The sequence below is a fragment of the Penicillium antarcticum genome, assembly GCF_028974205.1.
Source record: "Penicillium antarcticum strain IBT 31339 chromosome Unknown utg000002l_segment0_segment0, whole genome shotgun sequence".
NCBI lineage: Eukaryota > Fungi > Ascomycota > Eurotiomycetes > Eurotiales > Aspergillaceae > Penicillium > Penicillium antarcticum.
In genome coordinates, this window is record NW_026695300.1 from 3,471,134 (window position 1) to 3,496,661 (window position 25,528).

General features: G+C 48.9%; 8 protein-coding genes across 8 annotated transcripts; 3 read left to right on the plus strand and 5 right to left on the minus strand.

Moving 5' to 3' along the window:
• Window positions 1-299: 299 nt before the first annotated feature.
• On the minus strand, window positions 300-1,274 carry N7508_002285 (cytochrome c oxidase subunit VI; the record flags this gene model as incomplete). The annotated part of the gene is made up of 4 exons (XM_058460351.1): window positions 300-418; window positions 491-608; window positions 741-786; window positions 943-1,274. Coding segments are annotated over 4 exons (615 nt in total), but the record flags the coding sequence as incomplete, so codon positions are not given.
• A 1,372-nt stretch (window positions 1,275-2,646) lies between these two features.
• N7508_002286 (elongation of very long chain fatty acids protein) lies at window positions 2,647-3,784 on the plus strand (the record flags this gene model as incomplete). Its single annotated transcript, XM_058460352.1, has 3 exons — window positions 2,647-3,057; window positions 3,113-3,395; window positions 3,447-3,784. The coding sequence occupies 3 exons, from the start codon at window positions 2,647-2,649 to the stop codon at window positions 3,782-3,784; spliced, it is 1,032 nt and encodes a 343-aa protein (XP_058323884.1).
• A 3,108-nt stretch (window positions 3,785-6,892) lies between these two features.
• On the plus strand, window positions 6,893-8,403 carry N7508_002287 (uncharacterized protein; the record flags this gene model as incomplete). Its single annotated transcript, XM_058460353.1, is given in 2 exon segments — window positions 6,893-7,292; window positions 7,307-8,403. The coding sequence occupies 2 exon segments, from the start codon at window positions 6,893-6,895 to the stop codon at window positions 8,401-8,403; spliced, it is 1,497 nt and encodes a 498-aa protein (XP_058323885.1).
• Window positions 8,404-9,784: 1,381 nt separating this feature from the next.
• On the minus strand, window positions 9,785-13,345 carry N7508_002288 (putative nicotinamide nucleotide transhydrogenase; the record flags this gene model as incomplete). Its single annotated transcript, XM_058460354.1, has 5 exons — window positions 9,785-9,816; window positions 9,882-9,956; window positions 10,034-10,222; window positions 10,295-13,186; window positions 13,273-13,345. 5 exons carry the CDS (start codon window positions 13,343-13,345, stop codon window positions 9,785-9,787), a joined length of 3,261 nt encoding a protein of 1,086 aa, XP_058323886.1.
• Window positions 13,346-14,398: 1,053 nt separating this feature from the next.
• Window positions 14,399-16,456, minus strand: N7508_002289 (putative amino acid permease; the record flags this gene model as incomplete). Its single annotated transcript, XM_058460355.1, has 9 exons — window positions 14,399-14,577; window positions 14,630-15,032; window positions 15,085-15,207; window positions 15,262-15,726; window positions 15,776-15,810; window positions 15,864-16,130; window positions 16,181-16,229; window positions 16,278-16,298; window positions 16,358-16,456. 9 exons carry the CDS (start codon window positions 16,454-16,456, stop codon window positions 14,399-14,401), a joined length of 1,641 nt encoding a protein of 546 aa, XP_058323887.1.
• A 1,023-nt stretch (window positions 16,457-17,479) lies between these two features.
• N7508_002290 (Zn(II)2Cys6 transcription factor) lies at window positions 17,480-19,295 on the minus strand (the record flags this gene model as incomplete). Its single annotated transcript, XM_058460356.1, has 3 exons — window positions 17,480-17,593; window positions 17,643-18,443; window positions 18,498-19,295. 3 exons carry the CDS (start codon window positions 19,293-19,295, stop codon window positions 17,480-17,482), a joined length of 1,713 nt encoding a protein of 570 aa, XP_058323888.1.
• Window positions 19,296-20,936: 1,641 nt separating this feature from the next.
• Window positions 20,937-21,895, plus strand: N7508_002291 (SDR family oxidoreductase; the record flags this gene model as incomplete). The annotated part of the gene is made up of 4 exons (XM_058460357.1): window positions 20,937-20,982; window positions 21,045-21,292; window positions 21,368-21,571; window positions 21,629-21,895. 4 exons carry the CDS (start codon window positions 20,937-20,939, stop codon window positions 21,893-21,895), a joined length of 765 nt encoding a protein of 254 aa, XP_058323889.1.
• Window positions 21,896-22,692: 797 nt separating this feature from the next.
• N7508_002292 (uncharacterized protein) lies at window positions 22,693-25,081 on the minus strand (the record flags this gene model as incomplete). Its single annotated transcript, XM_058460358.1, has 8 exons — window positions 22,693-22,840; window positions 22,917-23,244; window positions 23,496-23,759; window positions 23,818-23,906; window positions 24,028-24,383; window positions 24,442-24,593; window positions 24,652-24,858; window positions 24,919-25,081. 8 exons carry the CDS (start codon window positions 25,079-25,081, stop codon window positions 22,693-22,695), a joined length of 1,707 nt encoding a protein of 568 aa, XP_058323890.1.
• Between the last annotated feature and the right edge of the window lie 447 nt (window positions 25,082-25,528).

Below are 25,528 nucleotides of genomic sequence, written 5' to 3' on the forward strand. Positions count from 1 at the left end.
ATTGAAAATTGAAGACTGAAGACTGAATTGAGCGATTGAGAATACAACAAGTGTAAGATGGCTGAATAAAATGGGAACACATGGAATCAAGATACATTAAGCACCAACAGAGGCACCAGAGACCTTCTTCCAAATAAGAGCGGCACTAACAACACAAGAGATCTCTAAATATGAATACAGTTTTCTCTTCTACCCGACCTGCTCCTCAGCCAGTCAAACAGTGCTGGATAAACAACATGCGAAAGGGTACTGTTTGTTCAAGAGAAAATTGACGTGAATGGAGAATTGGTGATGCGAATTTACTCCTCCTGGGGGTAGAGCTCCTCACGGAGAGCGACGCCGAGCTCCTGACGGAGACCCTCGAGGGACTCGAGATATTGCTTGTACTGGTCCTGGTTCTCGACCTTGGCCTTAATGCCTGTTCACATGACGTTAATCTCGGTTCATAGCAGATGTATACTGATATTATAGTATAGGTAAAAAGACGTACCCTCAAAAACACGGACGGCGGTAGGGAAGTCGTTGACACGGCGGGCGGCCTTGAGAGCGGCAGTGAGGACCTCAACAGAGGGAACGAGATCGTAGGCGAAGCAGTTGTTCAGGTTGCGCTATTTTGAGAAGAGTTAGCCATGTGTCGAATGGATATGGGTAACGAGTGCGTGAGTGATGGACGTAAAAGGCTTATGCCATATCGCATGTCGATCAAGATGCCGGGGGTGCAAAGACGGGATCAGTCATACCTGGAGCTCGAAAACATCCTGCACACCGTCGAATTCCTTCTCAAATCTGCGATTGGGATACACAGTCAGTATAACACGCTCCAATTAACCCCAGATGAATGCCGGTGTCTGTTCCGGGAAGCGCCTAACGTCGCGATGCACAGCACTTCTCCCCTCTCTTCCGACCGACTCAGACATCAATGGTTGGCGATTGGGGGCGTACCTGGCGGAGAATTCCTCGTATGTCTCGTCTTCGTGTCCGGAGAGGAGCTTGGAGGTGGTGCCGAAGTTGTGGGCGCGGGCGGCGGCCAGAGTGATCGGGGACTGCATCCGGGACCGGGCCAATTGGGGAGCTCTGAAGAAGCCGGTAGGGCGAACGGCGCGGGTTGCGGCGCGGAAGATGGAGAGGGACTGCATTGTAGGCGGAGGACCACGGTGGACCGGACTGGAACAATGGTGAGGGGAGAGGTATGGATGGAGACGGGAAGGGGAGGTGAGAAGTGCTCTAGGATTTTGCCGGTGGTGTGGTGTCGCCGCCTCAGGCACTACACGGGAGCTGCTGAGTCATCACCCGATTGGCCCCGTTGATCTCTAAGGAAGCATGTTGATTGGCTGGCCGGTTGTCACTTTTCAACGAGCGCGTCATTGGTTGATAAAGTACTTTCTTCGATTGAGATGTTATAGTAGATGAGAGCTAGCTGTTGAGAAACTCTAAACCACAATTGTATCCAAGTCATACTATGTACATATAGTTTGATCTAAATTTTTTCTTTTAGTCATGGGGGATGCCATTCAGATATGTAGTTCGATTGTCTAGATGACCAATCACTGCGCAAAAAGATAAAGACATGCCATCTACTTACTATTACATATCACCGAAGTTCCAGTCTATGAATAGCTTGCCTGTGCTTGCTGCGAAGACAAGACACTGGCACATGTCTTCTAGCAAAATCTGTTCAACATGATAGTCCATGGCATGTAAATAGCAAGGAAAGATACTGTAGATACTTTGTTTATATAACTAGGGAGAAATATATGAGCCGAAGGAAATTGAAGAAAATCTAGATCTTAGGTTGTATCTGTTACCCGATATGACTCTTCTATACTCTTGCGCAAATCGGGATGCCAGCTAGCTTAAAGATGGTTGTACAGTACTTCGGCCTTGTTGAAATGTACTTGAGATCATCACCAGTGACACGCTGTGCCTCACCGTGGTATGCAATTGCAACCCAACTTTGGCAAGAAACAAGTCGGTAGATTTTCATTGCGACCCTCCGGGTATGGATGTGGTTCCGCAAAGCGGGGACTGAAATCCACCAGTGAATGGACGTGTGCTATGAAAGATGGTCAATTGCTGCGATGGTTGCAAGGAAGTACTGAATTCAACAAGTAGCTTTTGGGAAGACCCCTGGATATCTAATATAACGACTCGGTAATATCTGATGCGCTATTGGTACGTAGACTAGCATGTGATAGTACCGAGGACCAGAACATAGGCCAACAAGGAGGGATACTGTGAAGATAGAGCACCCCAGATTGCAATTGCATTAAAATTGCAATCAATGTCAATATTTCACTCCGAGGCATTGACTCCGTCAAGTTTAACGTGTATAGTTGATAGTAGTAGTTGCGATCGGAAGCCACGGGTGTAGTTGGTACCCCCTTTTATGCCACGCTAGTCCCCTTTGGGATCTCAACACGCCGGCCGCAAAAAGTAATCGTTTCTCCTGTCTCTTCTCTCTCTTCCATCCCCCTTCCTCCAATCCATTCCTTCCTTCTTCTTTTTTCTTTCATTTTTTCGACTTTCGCATCTCCACGCGATTGTCTGACGGTTCATTGCGGTTCACTGCCCGTCACATTGTTGCCTCTTAGGGCGTCGCCATCTTCATCGCATCGCGTCGGTTGAGCAACAACCTTTTATTTCACAATGGCGGCTGAATTTCTCAAAAATGTCCCCCTCCCGACCCTCGACCGGCCTTTTGGTGTCCACTTGTGGCCCATCTTCGACCAGGCCTACGAGAAGGTCATGGGCTATCCCGCGAGCGAGTTCAAGTTCCAAGAGGGCGTGACCCCTCTCTCCACCTTCAAGGAGACTGCGACAATGCTCATTACCTATTACATTATCATCTTCGGTGGCCGGGAGATCATGAAGAAGTTGCCTGCCTTCAAGCTCAACTTCCTGTTCATGGTTCACAATCTGTTCCTGACTGTTGTCAGTGGTATCCTACTGGTTCTGTTCATTGAGCAGCTTGTGCCTACACTCTGGAGACATGGAGTCTTCTATACCATTTGTGACCAGCGCGGTGGATGGACTCAGCCCCTCATTGTGCTGTACTACGTAAGTTGCCCCGTGTTTGGACGATCAAAACAAAGAGACTAACAGCCATGTACAGCTCAACTACATCAACAAATACGTCGAGTTCATTGACACCATTTTCTTGGCTCTCAAGAAGAAGCCATTGACCTTCCTCCACACCTACCACCACGGTGCCACCGCCCTTCTTTGCTACACCCAGCTTATTGGTGTGACTGCTGTGCAATGGGTGCCCATCACCATCAACTTGCTGGTCCACGTTGTGATGTACTGGTACTACTTCCAGAGTGCCCGTGGCGTCCGTATCTGGTGGAAGAAGTACATCACCATGCTTCAGATCCTCCAATTCGTCATTGACGTCGGTAAGTAATTCAATCCGAATAAACCCAAACATAAAGACTAACCCACTCAAGGCTTCATCTACTTCGCCTCGTACACCTACTTCACCTCCGCCTACTTCCCTTGGCTCCCCAACATGGGCAAGTGTGCTGGTGAGGAGTTTGCTGCCATGGCTGGTATCGGTATCATCAGCTCTTACCTGGTCCTGTTCATCTCTTTCTACATTGCCACCTACAACAAGACCGCCAAGACCGGCCGCCCCCGCCGTAACACTGGCCAGAAGTCTCTCATTGACATGAAGAACTTTGAAGTTCCCTCCCCCGCTGGTGCCCAGAACGGTGTTGCCAAGTCCAACGGCGCTGCCTCCACTGGCCGCTCCAACGGCCCCGTCACTCGCTCCCGCAAGGCTTAAACAGCCCGTTGAGTTATCAATCGCACTTGATTGAGTTCAATGTGCGATTTGAAGAATCAGTGTCCACAAGTTCGATTGTTCTATCGTTTCAGGAGCAATTGGAAGTTCACCCAAATCCGTGGACACAGCAGAGCAGAAGGGCTGTAGCTGCTCTTGGGTGAATCGTCTCTATACTTGTTTAATGAATGACCACCTCATGATGCCAGGCCCAACCGGACATGGGGTATGTGCCTCGGAGTTGTCGGAATGCATGTGCCGAACGTTTTTTTCGGAAAAAAACATCAGGGCGAAGACCTAGGGGCGAGGCATTTCATTTCGATCCGGGAATGTTGTTGGACTGCCCTCGCAGTCTTGTCCTGGTTGTATTCTATAATGTCGATTTTTCTTCTTTTGTTCATCTTTGTCGTTATCACCCGTCTGTCGGTGGCAGGCCCTTCTATTGTACCCTTCGCCCCTATTGTTAGTAAAGTATTATTGATAGATGCTCCATATATCAAGATGAATGTAATCATGTTATCTGTTCACTGTCAGCATATTGTAATGTACCACATGGGAGCGAGGATGGCACCTGGATAGCCATGTGTGTCTCTGGTTCGCATCTGGTCAGCAAGGAATGTTGGAATAACGTACCCACCAAGGACCTGCATCTCCAACTAGTAATATTATAGTATGCAGACCCAATCTATCAAAACAGACAATCCACAATGGAGATCTGGAGCCCAACCCTCATATCCATCAACTCCAACCCCGAATTGTGGTCATTCACAGAAACCCAAAAACAAACACATCATCACTCCGCACTGTGGTTGATATGGCAACATCGAGCAGCAAAGAGAACCAAGCTCGAAATGGATTGGAAGCATCACATCCAACGCTAAATTATACGGCCGAAAGGCAGCTGAAAGCGTAACTCTGCAAATCATGTGGCCTGTGCAACGGAGACTCAACGCCAAAGTGACATATCAAAAGCACTAGTCAACTAGTCAACGGGATGATCATTCCAAAATCAAGGGATAACGGCCAGAGCCGCACAGCTGGCCAGCAGAGAAATAGCCAGACAGGTGGGTAAAAGTAAGTGGTGAAGTATTGAAGATGGGCTGGCACCAGCCTCTCACCAGCCCCAGGCGTCATCTTTCCAACCACCAATACCAGCCACCAACGCGATGGGTATTCATTCAATAAGTACCCCATACTGTAAAGCGAGGCAGAGAAAGTACAGCAAAGAGCCCGGTAATCAATAAATGCATTAGATCACCGACTACCTGCAGCCTCCGCCTCTCTAACCCGAAGCGCCTTGCGTGGATGCCATGCGGACAATCACGCCGGAGACTGGAAAGTGCATTGTATGCATGGTCGGAAAGTATTAGATTCCGGGTTAGTTTGGAAAGAACAGACACCAAAGCAGGCTATTGAGAGAAAAAAGAAAAGCAAAAGTCAAAAGCAATGATGGTATTGTGCGGTAGCTTTTGTTGCCATGTCGACGTGGGGTTCGACATCAGCCCATGTCCGGGCTGGTTTGAAAAGCGTTGAGTGACATCCTGATGGAGTCATGGCGCCGAACAGACCCACTGCTAAATTGAAGTGAAGATTTAGCTAATTGTCAAGAGAAAGAGGCGCATACGGAGTAGTATGCAGGTACGGCTGCATGAAAGAGGGGAATATTGAGAGCGGAGTCCTTGCGTACAGTATAAAGGGTAATGGATTATTTGCAGATGATACATGTCACGCTATAAATAAGAGCAGAATAGGATATTGGAATATTGTACATATAATGGTGGAGGAGAGAAAATCGCCGAGATGTGACAGGCGATGAGGTCGTTTCCTATGTAAGGAGTCATCTATAGTTTCTTTCCATTACCGTATACTGTATTCCATAGTCGGTTCACTCTATTTACAGTAAGCCGAGGATCTCTTTTACTTTCTGGCAAAACCTCAGCAAATGCTTCATATCGTCTAGGATTTGAGTCCTACAATCCATAGATAGCCCCTGATCCTCCCTGAAGGATCCCCCTAAAGATGAAGGCAAATCCCCCTGGCTTCAACATCCTAGAAGGGACGGGCATTCGGCACCTTCATACCGAAGACACTACGGTTTGAAGCTAAGGCGCCCCCAAGGAGTTCGTAGTGTAGCGTGTTTGAGCTATACATGCCCCACCGATCTAAGGCGGCGGCTAACTTGGCAAGTGTTCAGCCACGCTGATTCGACGATGAAGTCCTGATTATGCACTAATTCTGTTCCTGTTCCCATAAATCGTTCCATTTTCCCGTCCTACGGGCGCTTCGCTTGAGAATTTCAATCAAAGCACAAATATAGATCCACTTTACACTCTAGGAGAATTCTCTCCTAGTGGACCCTAGAATATCCCGCTCTTTACCTCAGGCTTTCTAGTCCGTGACATCCCGTCCTGATACGTGTCCAATCATGGCGTATATAGGGCTATGCTCGAGCGTTAGGTGCATTGGCCCTGACCAACGACAGCTCAGGTTTGATATATCAGATTTTGTCTACTTCTACCTTTGTAGTAATTAATTATTATTTGATTTTCCCATAGAGTTTCAAGCTGACCGCAACGCGTTAACCTGCTGAAACTGACCTTCCCAGCTCCGCCCTATTCCATGCAAGGGCGATAATTTCCAATCACATTGCTTTCCCTGCCTCTCCATACGCGCTGCAGGTCATGGATTTCAGGGTTAGTGAACCTTGGCCTTTTCTTACACGTGCATGGCCCCTCTTGTAGCCTTCCCTGCTTTCTTTTCTTCATCGGCCTTGTTTTTTTCTAAATCGAATTATGTATATCCCCTGTCCATAGCTCCCTGGTCCCACTCCCCTTAAAAGAGCCTTTCCTCTCCCCGTGTGTCTAGGAGTGGATTTTTGGATCTCCTTTGCAGCTTTGCACCCGTGGGATATTAGGGCGCTGTCTTCTCTCCTTGGACTGGTTCCTGGTCACCCTGTCGTTGCTGGCATTCTTAGTTCAGGGCTGGTATCTCCTGTTCGCTTCTTCTTCTTCTTCTTCTTCTTCTTTGGATCTATCTACAGCTTGACGTTTGACACCGGTGACAACTACTATTTCTATTATACTATCATCGGTCCTGTCGACTGCTGGAATCATGTACGAGTCTACTACCTCGTTGGATCTACACCGCTTGAGTCGGCATAGTCTCCAAGAACGATATGAATCGGACGAAGAGGCTGTGTCCGAGTCTGATACCGGAGCCCAGGATCTACTATCCTCGCCGATGGGCTCTCCGGTGGAATCACAACGAGCTGCCATTTTCGATTCAGACCTGAGTGCCGACGATGCCTCTCACATGGACGCTGACGCTGATTCGGACCGTGAAGAACATCTGCTGGCGCCGCCAACAGTCAAACGGCCACGGCCCGTGTCTACGGATACTATCAAGAGGACGAGCCCCGCTGCCTTTGATGAAGATGCCTATGTCTTTGACCCAGAGGAGCAAATGGTACTTGAACTGCCATCACCAGACTCTCCTCCCCAACTGGCGTCTAGTATATTCCTCCAGCCATCGGTCTACGTCTCGCCGAAGCCGAAGCCAACCACAAGGTCTCGATCAACGTCACCCTCCTCGATCTTCTCAGTCGAGGAAGCAGATATCCAAGTGGCAAAGAAAGTCACCATCATGGAACCCCAAACACGACCAACAGTGGTCTTAATCAACACCCTGAGCAAGAGACCAATCCCCAGAACCCGCACCAACCACTCTCGTTCTCGCGAAAGCAGCCGCAGTCGTCCCCCCTGGCAAGAGCAGACAACAGACTCGCACCACCACGCTCATCAGAGCACATCTCCAAACGATACTCCCACAGAGAAACGACGCCCAAGCCAGTCCCACAAAAGCACGTAACCCTAGACACGGACGAAACAACAGCCCCAAGCGCAACAATCAACCGCGTCTCCGAAGTCCCTCTAGTCCCCTACTTCCCAGCACCACCCCGATCCCTCCCAACCGACCGACCCAGAACAGCAGGCGCAGACAGATCCCTGGCAATGCACCCACCTCTCCTCCGCCCCCGACGCCCAACAGAAATATCTCGCCCGGCCTCAATCCGCAGTCTCAGCAGTCACACCGTTAAAAGCTATACTTCCTGCCCAGCCTCACCCTCCACAGATGACCAGCAAACCCCATCCAGCCACCCATTCTCGCGGACCCACAGTTCAATGTCTATGGTCTCTTCTCCGCAGCCTTACTCTCCACCTCCTCAATCATTCATCTCTTCGAAACGAACACCCACCTCATCGTCTTCATCTTCCTACAGCGTCTCGAATATCCTCAACCCCCGCTCTCCTCTGATGATGCGCCGTATGACACGGAAGCATTCGTCGTCGAGTGTTCATTCTATGAGTTCGTTACGGTCAGAGGTTGATCCGGTCGGGATGGGACCTTCTTCTTCGCAGGTTTCCGTTGCCACGCAGCCTAATATGAGTTCTGGGCTTAGGTCTGGCTCTGGGTCTGGATCTGTCGATTCGAATGCGAGCGCAGGTGCAAATGTCGTTCGCAAATCTAGTCAGCGCAAACATGCCAGACATGCTAGTTTTCTCCCTTCTGGTCGTGGGTTTATGGGGTTGAAGCTTGGGAAGAGGTTGAATAATAAGGCTTAATTCTTGTTCTTTTCTTGTTTTATCTTGTCTTCCTTGACTGTTCTTGTTTGATTGACATATTCCTCTTGATAATGTTTTTATGGGCGGTAATCTCACCTTCTCGCAAGGAACGGGGGTTGGATTATCTGACTTTCAGGGTTTTCTTTGGGTCTTGGTTGATACTGGGCGTTTCTCTGGATGTTTTTCTGGTTTCTTTTGGGCGGTTCATCTTTTTTTTCATCTTTCTGATTCTTCCGGACTTCCATGTCGGAAGAAATTTCCTACTGCCCGTGCCTGCAAAAGCAGGACTGAGCTAAATCTGGAATGGCTAATGTCTACATCTATTCAAATGGCGTCATGGATTTGATATTGAATTTTTAGGGAGAATCTTGGGTTCTTTGTCTTTTTTTATTCTGCTTCTTAATTTGCAGTTCTCTTTGGTTTCCTGATACGAAGAAGCAAACTAGATTCTGATTGTTTACCGCATTGAAATGATACTCGTGCAGTCAACTTAAATGAGTTTGTCAAACTACACCTACCAACCACCCTATGTAGATCCCACCAAAAAGCCAAATACCATATCACATTGCATTGGTGTTTCAGACGTCATTCTGCACAAACACGTACTTCCACTTCCATCTCCATCCACACCGGACAAAACCTTCCCCTTCGGCCCCGAGTCCAAGTGGACCAAACAAATAAACAACCTTGGCAAGGATATGAGACATGCATACAGAGTATGGGACTCGGAGAAATTCACGGCTAAAAGGCACACAAAAAAAAAAAAAAAAAAACGGTACAAGCATTGACCAAGTGTCAGAGGGTTGAAGAATATACTAAAAATGGGTGAAAAATAGATTAAACGGGCGGAAATGGCGAGGTTTGCGAGTACAGTAACCCCACGGAGGTGCAGGGATTGTGTGAGCCACTGAACCGTCGGGCTAGCCTTTTGTAGGATTATCCCCGAGTTTCTGATATGTATGTATGTACTCGGCCATTGTAGACCGTAAACCGTTAACCGTTCGACGGGTTATGCAGCGTAAGCCCCTTCCCCCCTCTCCGGTGAACGCAATGCAACACCCCACGGCTGAAATGAAATGGATGTCCACTTTATAGTAATGACGTAGGGAGAGAGAAGAGGGAGAAATTACCCCTGAGTTTGCTTTTGGAGGCTGGGGTTGTTCGTGGTGTAACTGGGTCTGGTTTACTGGTGGAAGTAGGGTGAAGTAGAATGAACAACACTCAATTCAAGCAAGCAAGTATGTATGCAGCACGCCTATGAAACAAGCAGTATTCCATCAGCAATGCAATGCAAAGCTAACTGAACTATGAGCGCGAAGGTAAGATAATGACTCGAAAGCAAAGATCGATCAGAGCGGATAACTATAAGTTCTAGAAAAGCCTACTTCCTCGCCTCCAGGGCGGATTTGATGGCTATGGAAACCAGACCATTAGTACGAAACTCCATACGCAAGCATAAAAACCAGACCGGTACTCACCATCACAAGATGTCTTAGCATCGCCAAAGAGCATGCGCGTACCAGGCATGAAGAACATGGGATTTGGAACATCCGCTGTGAATGATAACACACGCACACAGTTGATTAGCCGAGTCAAACCATATGACACCCCAGAGGAAGATGACACTCACCATAACCACTAGACATTCCCCGCTTCATGACAATAACCTCCTTACTCTTCCAAGCGTGGAGAACAGGCATACCGGAGATAGCCGAGTCAGGCTCCATAGCGATGGGGTTGACGGTGTCATTTGCACCAATGACGAGTGTGACATCTGTGTCGGAGAAGTCTTCGTTGATCTCTTCCATTTCAAGGACGACTAATCACACCCGTTAGTAAAGGCTCATCTGCTGGAAAATAAAGGGGAGTGGATGGTGGCCGCGTCACATACTATCATAAGGCACCGACGCCTCGGCAAGAAGCACATTACATTGACCGGGCATACGGCCAGCAACGGGGTGAATGGCGAAGCGCACGTTGACACCCTTCGCGCGTAGCAGACGGACAATCTCAGAAAGAGCATATTGAGCCTTGGCGACGGCCATTCCGTAGCCGACGACGATGATAACGTTCTCGGCGCTGGATAGGGCTTCTACTGTATCGTCGATGCTAGTCTGGGTGATTTCGCCCTCGATCTTTTTCTGATTCTGCGCTGCTGGCGATGAGATACCGCCGAAGAGGACGTTTGTCAGGGATCTGTTCATGTTGATGCACATGATGTACGAGAGGATGGAGCCGCTGACGCCAATTAGGGATCCGACGCTGGTCAAGAGGGGGTTGTTGAGCATTAGGCCTTCGGCTACAAGGGCGAAACCAGAATAGGCGTTTAGGACGGTAATTACGACGGGCATGTCGGCACCGCCAATTGCTGCTGTTGTTGTGTATCCCTTCAGGAAACTAAGGATTGTACTTGCTCCTAGGCATGTTGCGGCGATTGCGGGGCTTCCTGGGGCCATTGTAATAAATGCGCCCATGGTTGCCATGTTCGTTCCGAGGAGAGTTGAGTTGATGACGTGTCGGCCGGGGAGGATGGTTGGCTTGGAGGACATACGACCGGCTAGTTTCAAGAAGGCGACGATTGAGCCGGTGAATGTGACACCGCCGATAAGTACACCGAGGTAGGCGGTGGTCAGGTGGAGGGTTGTGATGTCCGCGATATCAGCCAGCACGCTTCCAGCGCTGGTCAGGACGGCGGCCAGTCCAACAACGGAGTGGAGGGCAGCGACAGTCTGGGGAAGACCCGTTGGTGTGATGCGACGGCCAATCAAGCCTCCGAGAATGGCACCTGTTCCGGCAACAGTAGTGAATTGCGTCAAGGTCTCAGCCGAGAATCCAACTGCACCCAATGAAGCCAGGATGCCAGAGATGACACCCAGAATACCGAAAATATTACCCCGCCGGGCCGTTTGCTGAGACGCCAGACCAGAGATAGAGCCCATGCACAGCAATGTACTGACAAGATATCCGGCTTGAACAATACCAGACATTCCAGTGCTCGCAGCAGCGATGAAACCACCACCAAACACAACAGCCGGGACTGCATACAACCATGGGTATTCAGCAGGATCAGTAGGACGCTTAAACATATCAAGCATGCGCTTAGTGATCACAAAGCCACCAGAAACATTCACAAAGGCCAGGAATACTGACGCAGCACCGAGATATTCAGGAATCGTAGTTGGCACATAGCCACCGCCCATGATGAACAATCCACCGATACCGACCATGCCCGAAATCGCGTTGGTCACACTCATCAGCGGCGAGTGGAGCGCAGGAGCTACACCCCACACAGCGCGATATCCGACCAGACCAGCGAGTCCGAATGTCATCATGTTGCTCATGAAGACTGGGCCCGCGGCCTTTCCTAGAGCCAGAGCGGTGCCCATTCCACCAGTCACCATTGTCACATCTCGGGTAGTCTGCTGCCAAGGTGTCAAGGCAACTTCTTCAGCCTTTTTAGCTGCGCCTGCCTGAGCATCGGGCTTCGGGGCTGGAGGGGGAGCGGGTGGCGCAGCAGGAGGAATGATTTCGCCGTTGAGAGTCACGATAGAACCACGCACGACCTCGTCCTTGAAGTCAATACCAAACGACTTGTCCTGGGGAGCCATAGAGAGGAGATATTTGGTAATATTGTTCGAGTAGAGCGTCGAAGACTGAGTCGGAAGACGAGAAGGAAGATCCGTGTAGCCGATGATAGTGACACCCTTGTAGTTGCTTAATTTGCCAGGAACCGTAGCCTCACAATTACCACCAGCCTCAGCAGCAAGATCAACAATAACAGAACCGGGTTTCATAGCAGCGACCATTTCCTTAGTAATGAGCTTCGGCGCAGGTCGTCCAGGGATCAAAGCGGTCGTAATAATGATATCGACTTCCTTGGCCTGCTCCATGAACAGCTTCATTTCAGCATCAATGAATTCCTTGGACATTTCCTTCGCGTAGCCACCTTGGCCAGCACCATCTTCTTGGAAATCAACCTCAATGAACTCAGCGCCTAGAGACTGGACCTGTTCACGGACAGCGGGACGGGTATCAAAGCCACGGACGATAGCACCCATGCGACGGGCAGAAGCAATTGCACTCAGGCCAGCCACACCAGCGCCAATAACAAGGACCTTACTCGGGGGAATTTTTCCAGCGGCAGTAACCTGACCAGTCAAGAACCGACCGAAATGATTCGAAGCCTCCAGCACAGCCTTGTAACCAGCAATATTAGCCATAGAGCTAAGAGCATCGAAGACCTGGGCGCGAGAGATCCGGGGAATACGATCCATAGCAAAGGCAGTCACGCCGCGAGCTGCGAGCGCTTCAACGAGGGGCTTGTTCTGCAATGGATATAAGAACGAGATAACCGTAGAGCCTTGACGAAGAGCTTGGATCTCATTGAATGCCCCCTCTGAGTGCGGACTGCGCACTTTCAAGACAATGTCACTCTGCGACCAAATCGCGTCGCGGTCGACCAAAGTCGCGCCGGCCTTTTCGTAGGCATCGTCCAGCAACTGGGCGCCTTCGCCCGCACCACGTTGTATCAGTACGCGCGAAACGCCCTTCTTCAACAGCAGAGCGACATTCTGCGGTGTGATTGCGACACGGCGTTCCCCCGGGAAGATTTCAAGAGGGACACCGATGGTCAGTTCCGCGTATGGCTTTGTTGGGACGGTTTCCGAGGGAGTTGGAGAAGAGGTTGTAGCAGTTCGCTTGGAGAGGCTTGGCCACAGTGGGGGCGAGATGGGTACACGTTTAGCATGCGACAGGAGAAAGGTCGCATGTCGAATTTGAGAAGCTATCACATTATCCTGTTAGTAAATACCCAAGGTGGAGGAACTACGCGGCTCGGCACACGAGCTCCCGAGGGTTGGAGAAGCGTACCCGAGTGCGTCACAGGGACCAGTTTCCCCGCGCGAGCGAGACACGGCAGCGCTGACCGCATGGAGGGACCCATGATGTGAGTGATCATGCAAGTTGCACTTTGTGCTGCTGTCACATCTATTGAATGCTTATTGGGCCCGAGGGAATGAGCTGGGGGTACTGCATCCAGGCCGGACTGGGCGTGTCAGGCGAGAATGAAATCGAGAGAGATAAATGCAAGGACTGAGACTGAGCCTGAGAGGGGTCCAGCAAAGACAAGGAAAGAAAACAAAGAAGAAAGTGAACTGACCCGGGAAGAAGGGAAGTATGGCCCGGGGGGAGCTTGGACAACCTCCGAAATCGGTGGTTAGGGAGGGGAAGTGTGATATATCCCTTTTAGATGAAACCCGGTCTGGGGTCTGGGGTTGGGATATGTCTGTGGTGTATTTCTGCGCCTATAGAAACAGGTCTAAGTTCGGCCCCTTGTTTGGCGAACGCCATCTTGCGGGGGCGGGGAAGATCGACGAACCGAGCTTCTCCACTGTCACTCTTGATACATCTAGAAGACGATTATAGCGATAGATCTATGTATACATATCGATATACTTGTAAGCAATATCAAGAGTATGTGCATACTCCTGGTTGATATTCTTCAAGAGTTTCCACGCCCTTGATCTAGTTGTACTCGATATGATGGCTCTCGGACATATCAGAGCTTAGTCGCACGCGAGGCCCTGATGCGTGCTTTGTTCGATGCCAAAGTGATTTACAAGCTGAGATTAAAGGTCGAGATGAGGTCACTGTTATAACTGAGCGCATGGAAGTTGCAATCAGTCTCAAGCAATGTGTCATGGTAAACTGGCGTGACTGCAAGAGGGACGCGGCCGGTAAGTTAGGGATGTCAATTATCTGGGGACGTGTTCGCACGGGCCACAAAGCGGTCCAAACAGGAAGGCCTCGGACATTATGCTGTCTACTGTAAGATACAGTATCACACTAGAAATGATGAATTTGAATTGTTGGCAATAATGTTGAATTAGCTAAATAATTATGCCAAGCAGTATAAGCCACAAGGCCATCTAGTATAATTTTGAAGGCATCGCATGCCCGGATCGGTCTCTCGACCCGTTCCACATCCCACAGTACATCATCGAGTACTGGGCTCACCACGGTCTGTAGAACCGACTTCCTCAACAGTCTCCTCAACAGCACCCTTGCTGTCAATAAAGTGCGTGAGACGAGCACGAGGAAGCCATGCACTCTCCGGCATGATGAAGTATGAGATCAAAGCTAAGATAGTCACTCCAGCCATGATAATCGGTGCGTCTATTATAGATTAGCAAGAAGGCCAGGCGAATGACAGCGGATCAAGACTTACAGTTCAAGTTCTCGCCAGTAACAGGCCACGCATAGGGCGAGAAAAGAACAGCAACAACCCATCCGTTCCAGAAGACACCGATGAATTGGAACGGCTTGCTCCAGCGACCGAGACTCCATTGCGGCTTGGGAAAGCGCTTCGGTGTGCAGACCAGCCGACCAAGACAGATCAGACCGTAGGCTGCTGCACTCGGGACACCGGCTGCGGAGACTAGGGAGGTGAAGGCCACGTTGGAGGGGAGGATCGTGCAGGTGATCAGGGCGGCGACACCCCAGACGACGATGACTGCGTTTCGGGGCTGGCCGCCTTTGACGCGAGAGACCCAACTGGAGAAGGGGAGGACACCGTCACGGGCGACGGCGAAGACGAGACGTGATGCGGCGATGATGGCGATTGCGGTGTTCTGAATTCATTGAGTTGGTAATGTTCGTGATCGGGGGGAGGTGGTGACTTACGATCCACAAGGCGAACACGCAAATGACGTTCATGAAGATGTGGCCGCCTTTGCCTAGGACGACGGCGTACAAAGGCACGAAAGGCTGAGGAGAGCCAAAGCTCATGAGTGTCGCAGCATCAGGCTATAGAAAAACGTCAGCATACCAAACATGGAATTGTACAGAAGTTAGACACACCGCGCAGAACAGGAAAAGAATGATAGTAGCCAAACCACCAAATCCACTCGCAACGGTACTCCAGAAGATACCGCGAGCCGCAGTGATAGAAGCATTCTTGGTTTCCTCCGCAACATGACCAGAAGCATCGAATCCAATCAGAATACCAGCGGTGGCAAGGTAAGAAAGACACCAGTTCCAGCCGGCCGGGGCACCGGTACCATTGTAGGTAGTCATGAAGGCCTCATGGGTAGTACGGAAGCCCCAAGTTTGAGCAGTGCCAATGGGCAGCCAGATCAGGTTCAGGAAGAAGTCGAGCATGACGACTCCGGCTGAAAACCAGAAGACATACTTGAAGTACCTGGGAGGCAAGAAGTTCAGTAGAGCTGCAAGGGCCAGCAGAATTTCGGTACAGATCCATTGAACGGCACGGAACTTGACGTCGCTGGAGTCTGATGGGAAATCCAGGTTGAACACAGTGATTTCCTGTAATAATGTTAGCAGACATCCTAAAGTGACAAGAAAAGTGGCATACCGAAAGCATATAGTTAACCGCAGCTTGGGTGTTACCTATACTTCTATTAGCATCGCCATCACCTACTAGTTTGGGATTTGCAACATACTAGCACAGAAAGTCGTCCAAGCAGTCGTACTCCACCAGGCAACAATGAAACCCAGAAGCCGACCAAAGCGAGGACCACCGGCCTCAGCAGCCCACAGGTAAATTGAACCCGCAGACGGGGAAGCCGAACACACCTCCGCAATGACAGCGGCAGTAATAAAGGTGAAGACCATGGTAACCAGGTAACTGGTCCAGTAGGCCAGGTTTCCACCGGCGGCAATACCAGTACTGAAAGTGACGCGCACACCACCGACAAAGTAGAGAGCAGCTAGATAGACATTAGCACTGTAAGTGAACGAGCTGGTCACTGACACATACCGAATGTAGTCGCAAAGTTCTCGAAGAAGTTGTATGTCCGATGAAGGACCTGTTCATGATCAGTTCCGACCATTGTTTTTTAGTAACATGAACATACCGGCTTGTAGCCCATGGTCCGCTGTTATTACATATTAGTCTACTATTCTGTATATGCGAGTTTCCAAGTGCATCACTCACCAGCAAAGCAGCATCATCCTTAGCTTCAATCTGACTGCGATTGCCCTCGCCCTCAGCGAGCAGGTCGGATGGACTGGCAGCAGCGTCGTGAAGAGCCATATCCAGATGTCAAAGAAACACAAAAACAACAGCAGTGTGTCGAGGTGTTAAGAGAATTTTTTTGATAGACTTTCCGAGGCCGTTTTACGGTCTCCGGTCAAGCTCGGCGAGCGACCCACTCGGAAATAGTAGGGGGAAAGATTCACCCCACAGTCCACGGCTTTAGTTACGAGCCTGGACTTTTTGATAATGTTAACATCAGATCAGGTCGTGCGGGTAAGCATCACGTACCGAACCGGCATGAGCAAATTCCGGGCCCTGAAAATTCCAAAAATTACACTTCACTGGCAAAAGTGGTGATCAAATCAGATCTCATTAAACGTCGGAGCTTTCTGGTCCGCTGAGGGTTGAGGGCAGGTTTTTGCTAGCCTAACCTTAAACAGTAGGTGGCCTATTAGTTGCTTCGTTTAGCTCGGCATTTTCCTATGGACATGCCTTTTATTTGAATGGCTGGAACCTGTTCGCTACGCCTTTTGATTGCATGATGTGCATGAATATTCGACGAAACCGGTTGCGGATGACCCACCCGCGCCAACCGCGATGTGACTAAGCTGCTATCTTCGCTGTTGTATATCCTATATTTGTTGAGTTTTGCGTGATAATACGAGATGATTGTACTCTTGACTCGGACGATGGGGCGCGCTATCATGGGATATCTAGATGAACATTGTTCAGTGTTACTTCGCCGAACCATTATATCTGCGTTTATAGTTCAAGTGAGAAGAACAAGAAGGGAAGAGTTGTGGCATTTGAAACTCTGGGGTCTTCTGTATTGTATTAACACAGTGGTGATGATGTTTTTTACTTGCTGCTTTCTTGATATATACGTTGTTCATTACATACATTTCGATCCGCGGAAGTCGAAGGTGATCCAGAGGGAAATAATTAACGATTTGAAGAGTCATGGCGTGGGGTATCATAGCGTTGATGGTAGAAAAACCTGTCGAATAAGAAAAGGGTGATAGAGTAGGACAAGGAAGTCGCATGTCGGAATGAAAGACAGATGATATCGGGCGTAAGTCTTCACGGAAGAAGAATGTTTGTCTGGACTTCATCCAAAGTCTTGATCCACCCATTGGGAAAGGAGCGTCGCTTGAGCCAGACCTCTTCGAGGACTTCGAGGCCTTTATCAACATTCTGACACACAGTGAGCACAATCCCCGTCTCCGAAAAAGGACAAACATACCTTGAATCCAAAGCGCTTCAACTCATGCATAGTCTGGCGCACATACTTCTGCTCGTCTTCATTACGAGTCTCCTGCCCAGCAATGAAAAGCGGCCACAAAACAGCCAACTGCCCAACTCCCTTGGACAGCCTGCAAATCAACATGACAATGCGACTAACAAGCATATCCAAATAAGTGTAATCAGTAATCCAACGAACACGACCAGCACCCGCAATCTGATGCAGATAAACGAACGTCGCCTTCTCATATGCTTCAATGCACCCAGCATACTCGAGGACCTCAGGATACAGATATTCAGCAATACTCTCATCGTCCAGATCGCCCACCAGTTGCAAAGAAACAGGCGTCTCCGCCCGCCACATCACAAGCTGGTTGAAGATATCTTTGTACATCATATCAGACTGGTCATTCGTCATCCATGTCTTCTTATCTTGTGCAAAGGTGCTAATTCTCGCCTGAATTTCCATCAGGCGGGACCATGTTTCTCGTAGTTCGACGAGACGGGGATTATCCGGTATGTTGGTAGATAAGCTAGGCGTGCCGAGGTTATATTCCCATCCTCCGCCCATGGTCTTCCAGTAACTACCTTCGACAACGGTACCACCTGGGGTTGCGCACGCGCCCGCAACGTCAAGGTAGGAGAGTAATGAAACGAGAAAGGGGCGGAGGGGGTGGTTTGTTTCTGCGACGCGTTGGACTTCGCGTCTTGAATCGCCGGTAACTGGGTAGAAAATTAGATTGTAGATCTCGCGCGCGCCCTTGAGGTGTACAGCCCAATTCTGGTGTTGGGAGTCCATCATCTAGCAAGGTGTTAATACCTTGCGCGAAAATTATCGGATGGGCATAGTTCGAACCTCGAATAGACATAGTAGCAAACACGTGGCGAAATCGGTTAGACCTAGCTGCTGGTTGGGATCTCCGTATCGAGCACGGAATCCTTTCACCACTGACCCGTATTTCCCCATTGCCTGTTGGAAGTGTTTGTTCCGTTGTGTCCCCGCTGATGTATTCGCAAGGTGTAATGCGCCCAATGCCTGCATGGCATTTATCATTGTCGGCGATGACCGAGCAAAATCTGGAAAGTATGCGCGGTATGGATTGGCCGTGTTGGGATTGTCGTAGATGATCAGGAGGGTGGAGACTTGATCGATGAAATATGTAAAATATCGTTCGTCGGCGCGCTGGATAGACATGGCAATGCTGGCCGTCGTGATGGGTTCTTGGAAGCGAAACTTGGACCGCTGTGCAGTCACGGTGGAAGACACAATCACAGGTTCGCGGGCTGTCCGGTGCGCATCTTCCTCCCTCGCTGGCGGCGATACTGTAGATCCGTCGCTCGACCCCGACTCTGGGCTGGGTATTGAGGTATTCGCGATTTTCATTGGTCGATTCGGTGCCGATGACTCTGGCGGAGAGTCCGACGTAGGTCCGTAGACCTTAAAGGTCATCCTGCCCTGGGCTCCATCGCATTCGCGTCCCAAGCGCACACAATTGTTGCAAACCGGGAAAGCCTCATCGCAGCGGACGTGACGGCGGCGGCATGTTGAACAACCGGTGAAGCCTCGGTTGTGCCAGCGGCGCACTCGTTTTCGTTCGGTCGGTGTATCCGTATCTGGTGTGTCTGGAGTCATGGGAGTCATGGGAGCCACCATGCGTATATGCGCCGAAGGTGCGGCCAGACATGAGTGGAAAAGTCGATGGAGCGGGGCGGAGAACAGGGGCATCTGATCGGCGCTCCCCACTGCTGTTCGATCCCCGCGCTTTGACATCCTTCACGCTTGAACGCTTGGCTTTTTAGGGTGGAAATTCCTGCTTGGTATTGGCTTGGATTGATGCTCTAGAGGCCAATTTTGAGGTAAAAATCTCATTGTCAACTCTCACTATCCAGACGAGAATCCGGGTTAGCTCTTCAGTAATAATCTTTACTCGGCGTCTGCTAGTTATTTACCCCCATTTGTAGGATACCAGGCGAGAGAGAATCTTGGCGACGGGTTGCAGTTGGGGGGCAATGTGTATTAGTGAGAAGAACAGACCACCTTACATATTCAAAGGATCTAGCAGGCTATTTGTTGAAATCTCCACCTCTGACGTTGTACATATCCCCGTTCCAATACCAGATAGGGTCAACTATAGCGCTGTGGGGGTCAACTGGATCTTATTCGGGTCCGAACACCGATAAGTACTAATGCAAGAGTTCGTTTCATCTTCAGAGCCTTGTGTTAAGTCCTTACGCTAGATAGAATGGAGTATGGCCCGCTTTTAGTCAACTTTCCGGTATATGTAGCAGTACTCGAGTCAACGGAAACGGTCCAGGCATATGTATCCAAGTTCAGTACTGAATCTTGAATCAGAGTGCTGCACCTATCTCCAACATAATTACACCCGTCATGTATTAACGAAATGCATGATTCTACCGTAGAATAATCTATGATAAGCGGGTGGGACCAAAAACACGCTAAAATGGTAGCCTCATTCCCACTGGGCGCTGTTTTTGATATTGTCCAGAAACTGGGGGTCTTGTAGAAGAGCAAAGCCGAAAAAGATCATAAAATAGTGAACTGTATATGTAAAGCATCATTGGACTGACCGTTGCGCTCTCCTCGTATTGCAGTGATCATCGACAGCCATTGACCGCAAGTGGGCCCCAAAGTATGAGCGGAACTTTTGTATTGATAACCCTCACTTGATGTGTTCTTTTGCATAAGCGTGTCCTTTCGCTGTCTTCCATACGTTGTTATCTGAACCTAAGCCAAACATGGGTGATGGAATGTGGCTTGAAAGAGCAAAGATAGCAGCATGCTATGGCGAAACTCAATTCTCAAAGATGCTGGCCTTCCATAAAGTCTATATCCAGATGAGTGTCTCCCTGAAAGCTAAAAAGCTCAAAATAGCTTTGAAATGATAGCACTAGATCAAAATAAATGTTACAAAAGGGTTGTTCCCTGGCAGGGAATCATCCTCGGACCAACCTTATATCTGAGGGTTCATGGGTAGTTGTATAGGCCGATAAGAAGTCAATTTCGCAGTGACCCTTTTAAGAAAACCATATATTAGGCACTATAGTACCCTGTTTTGCCTAGCAAACAAAGAGAAGAGCAAGTAGATCAAGAGCATACAGCCTGCATGGTACAAAAGTCACTGCGGGGAAAGGCCTCGGAATTCAGTCCGACCTCCAACGTTCCTACCGAAACCCCTCTTTGAAAGCCCCTGAACGTCTAAAGCGATCAAATCGCTGGCTGCCTTCCACAATCTTCCAACTACTTCCATCAAAAGTAAAGAATACGCGTACCACTATGTCCCAAGGCACAAGACTCCAAGGCAAAGTTGCCATTGTGACCGGTGAGAAAACCACCCGACACAATACAGTCGCAAACCCCCATCTGATATAACATGCTCTACAGGAGGCGGCTCAGGCTTCGGCGCAGCAATTGCCAGGCGCTTTGCCGAAGAAGGCGCCAAAGTAATCGTCACAGATATCAATGTTGAAGGCGGCGAACAGGTTGCCGCACTGAACCCCTCCAATCTCACTTTCCAGCATATGGATGTTACCCAGGAGGGCGACTGGAAGGCAGTTCTGAAATTGGCGTTCTCGAAGTTCGGGCGACTCGATGCGCTGGTTAACAATGCGGGCACTACTTATCGAAACAAGGTCGGTTATTGCCAAGAGATGAAACGTACTACATGTACAAGGATTCTTTTGCTGACTATTGGGTTCCTCCAATAGCCTACGGCAGAGGTTACAGATGCAGAGTGGGAACGTGTGTTCAACGTTAACGTGAAGAGTATTTACCTTGCGACGAAGACTGTCATGCCACGCTTTATCGAGCAAGGATCCGGCGGCTCGGTCATCAACATTTCATCCACTGGTGCTAGTCGGCCGCGCCCTGGGTTGGTGTGGTACAACGCGTCCAAGGGAGCAGTATCCAATGTGAGTTTGTGGTTGTACTTTTACCTTTGGGAAATTACTAATGTCGCATGATTTTAGGCCACTAAAGGTCTCGCGGCGGAGTATGGTCCGCACAATATTCGAGTTAACAGCGTTGCTCCTCTTCTTTCTGGTACTGGGCTCTTCTCTATGTTCACGGGTATGGAGGATAGCCCCGAGAACAGGGAAAAGTTTATTGGAAATGTGCCGCTTGGTCGCCTTACTGAGGCTGATGATATTGCTAATATGTGTCTTTATTTGGCTAGTGATGAGGGCCGGTTTATTAATGGTACTGAGATGGTTGTTGACGGTGGAAAATGTGTTTGAATATTGGCATACTTCAGTTTCAATACGACCATCGCTGCAATCATGCTTTTGCTTTTAACTTCACTATTTACACCGGTTTGTGGACATGGATATCACAGAAAGAAACATCTGTAAGCTGGTCTACATCTGCACGGAGCATGAAGTTCCTCGGGAAGTTTTTGTATTATGTAAATGATCATCACACTTCAGACTGAAGCACTTTTATGAAGAGCTTCAAAGCTAGTGATAACCAGGTTGACAAACTCTGGATCCTGGAGCCTCCTGTCTCTTCTTCCCCGCTCTATCTGTAGCTTGGTAATGACTTCGATTTGTTGTCTGTTGATCGAATCATCCGAGTTGGTTCTCCGGGACGATGGCCTCGAAGTAGCAGTGGATTCTGCATCTCAGGTCAACTTATGCCTCAGCCAGTAGCAGAAGTAGAAACGTACCAGCACCATATGAACTTGTTTCCCATTGCTGACTATGATTGCCTGTGGCATGTTGTCGAGTGTTGGACGACTGAAGGCTTTTGACACCATAAGACGCGGTCCCGCCCATGTAATACACAGCTGTTTGCAATCCGTGAGCAATCTCTTTCCTAGTATGTCAGAAATCTGGTGTGGCTTGACTCACTTTTGAATGGCAACATGGCAACCTTTCCTAGAAAAACAGCTGACCCGAAACCTACATTTTTGGCCACATCCACGGCCACATTTGTTTTCGATCTTTCCATATTAGACCTTGTCTGGTTTGTACTCTGAGTCAGAGTAACATGCTTGTCAGCTTATCCAGATTGAAAGGCACCTATGCCTGAAGTGTCACACCTCTATTCCGTTGCAAGCATCTGCAATGTGCGAGAACGTCGGTTTGGCAATAGCCTTGATCAGGTCTTTTCCAACCGACATGGATGTTGCAGATCGTGAAGTATCACACTTTGAGATTGAGCCCTCTGGCTTTTCGTCGGTGCTGTATGAATGTCGCTTAATTCTGCGAATCATCTTGTAAGCGTGCAACTCGCCGATCAGAGGAGGGAGAGACATACAACTCCAATTCCGACCATCTCAACCCTTTTGCATTTAGGAGAATGACCGCCGCAACCGAAGATAGCTGCACACTGGGATTATCACAAATTCTGAAAGTAGCCACATCTTCCTGTGAGAAACTGCATTGCATAGCATCCCAGTTCATATAGCGATGGAATAATCTCACGGTTCTCGCGACGCCATCTTCTGTTTTCATCTTGTTTGCAATTGCTCTTGCATTTTCTCGGACCTCGGGCTGTAGGCATTGTCGAATGGCCATAACTAACGATTCACAGGAGAAGTCTTTCTCATGAACAGGGGGTGGGCCCAGGCCTGCTTTGAAGATTGCTGTTGACCAAAAGGGTTGGCTGTGATGATAGTGACTCAAATCAGTCGATGCAAACTCAAAGGATGAAGTATAAATATGACACTAACTCTCTCAAAAGAGGGACTGAGATCATCGGTATCCCATGACGAAGTCCCACTGATATCGTGTAAGAATCTCCATGATTGAAAAGTACAGAAACCTTCGGTATGAGCCACTCTGTCCCATTGGTTAATTTTGTGAAAACGAACGCCAATACTAGGAATGTACTCACCAATTGGAACATCATGAAGAACAAAAAGCTTAGAATCTTCCGAAATTCCGCTCACAGAGTGGAATGTACTAGGCAAAAGAAACGCGAGGCCGTATTTTTCGGACGCTTCTTTCACGCACCGAACGAATCTTTCCGGGCTTTGCAGAAGACTGATGTCTAGCGATACGAATATGGGTGCCGGCGTAGATTCAAGGAACTGCGTCAGCTCGTTTGGGGGGTTGTAAGGGAGAGCCTGTGTGGTCGTTGGAATATAACCGCCAATATCTGCGAAATTGTTAGCAATCAATTGCGTGGTAGGAATGTGGGTTACTTGTGCACTGACTTATTGTCCTTTCCCAATCATTCGGTGCCGGTACAAGAGCAGACGTCCAAAGGTAAGTGTGAGGGACATTGAGATTCCTCAAAACCCCCCTCCACCATTTAGCGGTAAGCCGGGTAAGCCCAGAATAGCTCGTCGAAAATGGTCAACGACGTGATAGCATCTATGTCTCAATCAGCGATGCTTTTGTGTGCTTCGTCCAAGTCTACATACTCTTGCCAAATCGACTCCTCGATCAAGGTATAAGAAAGATAGTTCTGTACTTCCTGCTCCACTTCAGTTGAAGCACGGAAATAAGCCAAAGGATGCGCAAATCGGCGAGTGGGAGTCCACGGAGAAGTAGACATGATATGCAACGGGATGTCAAGCCGCTCAGCACAATGCAGGTGCGCATGCGCAAGCCGCGTTGCGATAATTGCATCTGCAAGAAAGGGTCTGTCTTTCCACCAGCCCGGATGTGTACAAGCAGTCCAGCATCCTTTCAATGTCTCCAGAAGGAGCTTACTGCTTTTCAAAACCTCCTGCCTCTTCGAGCTTCTCAATTCAGGCATTAGACCTGAGTCTTGCTTCTGCGATAGAGGTAAGCGATATGAGCGAGCGTTCGTTGACTGATATAGGGGTACTCACTGCAACAGGGTGCTCAGGACTTCCACTGAAAGAGAAGAATTCCAAGCCAAGTTTTGTAATGAGCGTTTTGAAGATAGAATGCGTCACCACGCGTACTCGATGGCCGTGCTGGCGTAATTTCTGACCGATTATCGCACATGATCTGATCTCGTCTAGTTTTCATGCAACACCAGTAAGTAAGATATCGGACCAAAACGTCAGTCTACTCACCTCTACTACCAACGAGCATCAAAACGATATCCAAGGAGATGAATTTGGTTTCCTTTGCACTCTCAATATCTTCTGTCTCTGAATGCTGGGGGCTATCCGTTGATGTGACATTCACTAGCCTCGGAAGTTGGGTTGGCCGATACAGCTCCTGGATGATAGCTGATGTACGAGGCCCTGCGCTCAGATTGATGCTGAATCGACCATTTTCTGTGTTCGCGTGTTGAGCATGAAATCCGCAAGTAATAAAGCAACGTCTGAGCTTCTTACCTTCAACAGATGTCAAAGAAGCCTTCTCATCTGTTAATTTTTGTGGTTCCAATGCAATGTCACTGCAAATTGAATCATAGGTTGGAGGTGGCTCGTGAAATTGTGAATCGTCGTCAGAAACATAATCGTATTCGGAGAGAGGTAAGTCTGCTTTTTGTTCCATTGTGTCTCTACGGGGGCTGTAAAGAAGTTCAGAAGTGTCAAATGGGCGAAATATGTTGCGGTTTCAATGTCCTGGAGTGAAACGGTATATATAGAGATGACTATGGCAGTGTAATCTTTGAAAATATCCAAGTAGCGACTTGATAGTTATTAGGCAGAGATTTAGTCTTAATGACCGTATTAAGTGGATTTAATGACCAAAATAACCATTTCGATCCAGCAAACCTTGGAAGTCTCAGATCAAGGCGCTGGCCTCGGGTTCGTGTTCGGGTTCGCTTTCAGGAAATTACTACTTCCATGGTTAATTGAGGTGCCTACCATTACAAAGATTACGATCCAATGCTTTTTTCTTTTGCGCGTCTCAATAATAATTATTTTTATCCCGGTTTCCTGAAGCTTAGTGAGTGCGGAATCTTTGACCGTTTTGTTAGAGTATCTCACTTCGGTT